The 3,929-nt window shown below is 55.2% G+C and overlaps 1 protein-coding gene across 2 annotated transcripts; it reads left to right on the top strand.

Moving 5' to 3' along the window:
• Positions 1-238: 238 nt before the first annotated feature.
• NAT8 (N-acetyltransferase 8 (putative)) lies at positions 239-2,944 on the top strand. 2 transcript variants are annotated; one of them, XM_042930232.1, is made up of 3 exons: positions 239-488; positions 635-1,366; positions 1,998-2,944. In XM_042930232.1, the coding sequence occupies exon 3, from the start codon at positions 2,046-2,048 to the stop codon at positions 2,772-2,774; it is 729 nt and encodes a 242-aa protein (XP_042786166.1). In that variant the 5' UTR covers positions 239-488; positions 635-1,366; positions 1,998-2,045; the 3' UTR covers positions 2,775-2,944. The 2 variants fall into 2 exon arrangements, with proteins under 2 accessions (XP_042786166.1, XP_042786168.1); XM_042930234.1 differs by lacking the exon at positions 635-1,366.
• The last annotated feature ends 985 nt before the right edge of the window (positions 2,945-3,929 follow it).

The raw sequence follows: 3,929 nt of genomic DNA, 5'->3' as shown, positions 1-3,929 counted from the left end.
TGGCCTTCCGTCGCTTTCGGAGTAGAGTCCAAACTCCACAACTGGGGCACAGACCTCACACGCACCGGCCCTTGCCACCCTCACCGCTCCCTCCCTCTCTCCGTGGCCATGTTGGCCACCTTTCCCTGGAAACCTTGCCTTTGTTCTGCCTCAGTGTCTTCACGCCTCTGTTCCCTCAGCCCAAAACGCTCTCCTTCACTCAGCCCTGCTCAGGCCTACCTCTCCTTCCGGTCTCGATTTAAGGGTCCTTATTAATCCTCTCTTGCGGCCCGCCCCTCTCCGCCCAGCGCGCGTCACAAGTGTGAGAGGTGGCGCGCGCCGCGCAATCCCCGGAATCTCGTGAGGAGCTTCGAGGACGGGAAACCAGGGTCTGCCCGGCGCTGTGCCGTAGCCCAGTCTCCCCCACGGCGCGTGGCCGGATCATCATTTGATGACACTACCGACAAATGCTTGAGTAGATAGATCTGTGGTCTCAGCTTCAGGAAGCGGTGAGAATATAGAGGGAGGGGCTTAGTTGGGCCGCAGGGTGAGGGCACGTGGGGAGAGGAGCAAACTCAGTTTGGGGAGGGAAGCAGCCCCCTCGACAGCATATCCGTTCCACGGAGAAGGGATTTTCTGTTTTTCCCTTTTTTAGTTCACCTCAGCGCAAACTATTTAACAGCTGTGATGGCACAGGCTCTAACGATCGAACACACACCAGCTGCACATGGTACTGGTGCCCATTGCCGTGTGTCACTGTTGCTCATAGCTGAAGAGGACGCTAGGCACCTAGTAGTTGCATCATACATAATAGTACTGTGAATGAATAAATGAACAAACGAACGAACAAAGATGGAGCCTAGTGAGATGAGTGCAGGGAACTGACCATGGTCAGTCTTCCTCAGACCAGGTAACGCCTAGGCAGGGAGAGCGCCCCTTGTGTGCTCAGCCTCGACTCTAGCTCATGAAGACAGCACACGGTGAGGCCTGCAACCCCAGGCTTCTAGGAGCTGTGTGGAGGGGCTGAGAGTGGACACCAGAGCACATCAAGGTGCCTGCTGGGAGATACTCCAGGCCTTAACCACCACGGGAGGAAGAGTGAAGGCCATCTGCAAGGGCAAGGCCCCCTGAGCTGTTCCAGACCCTGCTCCCCCACTCCAGGCCGAGTCTCTGATGATCACAAGAGTGAGTGGAGAATGCGCTTCCTGCTCGGTCAGAGCCCAGCCTCTCAGGTGCAAGAACCAGCCAATGAGGTGGCCATCCAGGGAGGGCCTGGTCCCTGGTGGTGGAGCAGGCCCTGGGCAGTCTCTCCTGGATGCCAAGCAGAGGCTGAGAGCAGAGGCCACTCCGAGGCTGCTCTGGACATTCAAGGCCGTTGTGATAGCAGGTGAGAGGACGCGGGTAGAAAGGACAGTGTTTGGAGAGAGGCCTGGAGCCCCAGACTCTCCTCTGGATGTCCAGGCTGCCCCTTTTTTGGTGATTGACTCTTACACAACCCCAGCAGCCTAAAATTTGCAATCAAGGGGGAAGGAGTCTTTGTTGAAACTTTTACTTGGGAACACAGGATTCCTACAATGTATGGTTCCTGGAGAGGGACCGAAGGTCTGGGGACACATGGTCTGGCTGCTGCATGGTGCCGCCCCAAAGTGCCAGCAAGCTAAGTGAGCCAGTAAAAGGGGAAAGAGGGTGGAGAGGAGGGTATTTTGTATATCAGAGCTTTGATGTTACTTTATTAAATCTTCAAAACAATCCCAGAAGCCAGGTTTTTACTTGATCCGGTTCTACAGATGAAAAAAACAGGTTCAGAGAAGTTAGGTGATATGTTAAGGTCACACAGCTAGAAAGGGACAGAGCCAGGATCATATGCAAATCGTTCTGACCCTACACTTTCTCCCAGTGGCTGTGGCCTACATCCTTTTGGGCAAAAGCAGAAAGAAATGCCCATGAGCAGGGGTCTCCCCCACTCCTGGGAGGTGGCAGAGATGGGACACTCATCTGACTTCCTCTCTTTTCCCCAGGGTGGCCCGGAAGGTGTGCAGGGACACTTAGCTCTCTCTCTTTCTCTCATGGACTTTGAGATTCAGGCTCAGCAGTCTTCCGTGGCTCCTTATCACATCCGCAAATACCGGGAGAACGACCGCACACGGGTCCTGGATGTGTTCTCCCAGGGAATGAATGAGCACATCCCCACCACCTTCTGCCACATCCTGAAGCTGCCCCGAACCCTGGTGCTCTTGCTTGGGGTGCCCCTCACCCTTTTCCTGTTCTCTGGCTCCTGGGTCCTGGCCCTTGTAGCCAGCCTCATCCTCCTTGCTGCCCTGAGATTCCTCTCCAGATACCCCTGGACCAAGTTTATAGCCATGTCTTTGCGCACAGATATGTCTGACATCACCAAGACCTACTTGGGTAAACCTGGCTCCTGCTTCTGGGTGGTTGAAGCTGAGGGGCAGGTGGTGGGCATTATGGGCGTTCTGCCTGCCACCCTGCAGAAGGAGAAGTTGCAGCTGCTTCACCTGTGTGTGGCCCCAGAGCACCGAGGCCAGGGGATAGCGAAGGCCCTGGTCAGGACTGCCCTCCAGTTCGCACGGGACCAGGGGTACAGCCAAGTCATCCTCATCACCTCCCTGGTGCAGCACTCGGCCTGGGCCCTCTACCAGCACATGGGCTTCCAGAAAACGCACCAATTCTTCTCCTCCATGATCTGGAGGCTAGTCGCTATTCCTACATTTGGCTTTGTCTACCACCTCCCCTCTGCTGGGGCCTCTGAGGCACAGGGTCTGGGAGGGGGCCTGTGATCTGGTTCCTTGTGGCTCAGCCCGGAGAGGGCCAGCTCTGCTGAGGTAGCAAGCAAACCCCAGAGTCTCAATGTGACAGCACAGTGAAAACTTACTGCTCGGTCATGTGGGAACCCAGTGGAGTTGGCGGTGGGTGGTCCCCTCATTCAGTCTTTTGGGGTTGCTGCTGTTTCATTTACCTAGTGCCATGAGATGTTGCATTAAAACAAACTAATGAAATAAACTAACGCCAACGCATATTTCTTTAGTTCATGCGTCTGTGGTCAGCAATTTAGGCTGGACTTGACTGGCAGCTCTTTTGGTCTCAGATAGCCTAATGCACATGTCATGGGGTGGGCTGGAGTGACAGGGCCACTGGGTCCTCTCATTTTCCACCAGGCGAGCTCAGCCATGGTTTTAAGGTAATTGCAGAGGGGCAAAAAGTAAGGCAAATGCTTCTTCAAGCTTCCTGGGTGTCACATCTATGACATCCCAGACCCGGGGAGAGAAATGGGCCCTACCTCTTTAGTGAGAGGAGCTGCAGGCACACAGCAAAGGGCCGAGGAAAACGGAGAGGATAATTCTGTGAGAGGGACTGGGGCCGACGGTGCCATCAGCCTGCTTTGGCCCCCATCCACTGTCTACACTGAAAGGGAAGAAGACAGCCTGGGACAGAGAGTGGGATTTTAAAACGGGCCAGCCCACTGGCCAGGCCCCAGTCACATGTCCTGAACAGGCCTGAAGAGAAACTGAGAATGTGTGTGTCTGGCCAAGAGGAAATGGGATTGCTGAGTTTCCCAGACCTACTACACCTGGGACCCTGCCTCCTGTCCCCAAGTGCTCAGAGACTCAAGATTTTCACAGAAGCCCCAGGTATGACCCTTTTGTCCCCAAGCCTGTGATACAGTGGCAAAGTGGGGCTTAGGCCCCATGCTGGTGTATGCAGCCCTATGCACTTTGCCCAGCTAGCCTATCATTGGCACCGGTCTTCCCCAACCCAGAGGCTGAGTCCAGGGAGCCAGTGAGTCCCCTGATGACCCAGGAAGTCCAGGCACCCTTTCAGTCTGGGTCTTGTGACACAGCGGTATTTGGGGGCATCTCCCATTCTGGCAAGGTGCCTGCTCATAGCTTATCTCCTGTGAAGGGTCAGTAGGCCACAAATCAGGCCTGAACCTG

The sequence above is a fragment of the Panthera leo genome, chromosome A3 (assembly GCF_018350215.1).
Source record: "Panthera leo isolate Ple1 chromosome A3, P.leo_Ple1_pat1.1, whole genome shotgun sequence".
Taxonomy (NCBI): domain Eukaryota; kingdom Metazoa; phylum Chordata; class Mammalia; order Carnivora; family Felidae; genus Panthera; species Panthera leo.
This window is presented reverse-complemented; position numbering and strand designations above follow the sequence as displayed.

Excerpts from the sequence above, each read along its gene's own strand:
- NAT8 (XM_042930234.1), top strand. The coding sequence starts at position 2,046 with ATGGACTTTGAGATTCAGGCTCAGCAGTCTTCCGTGGCTCCTTATCAC.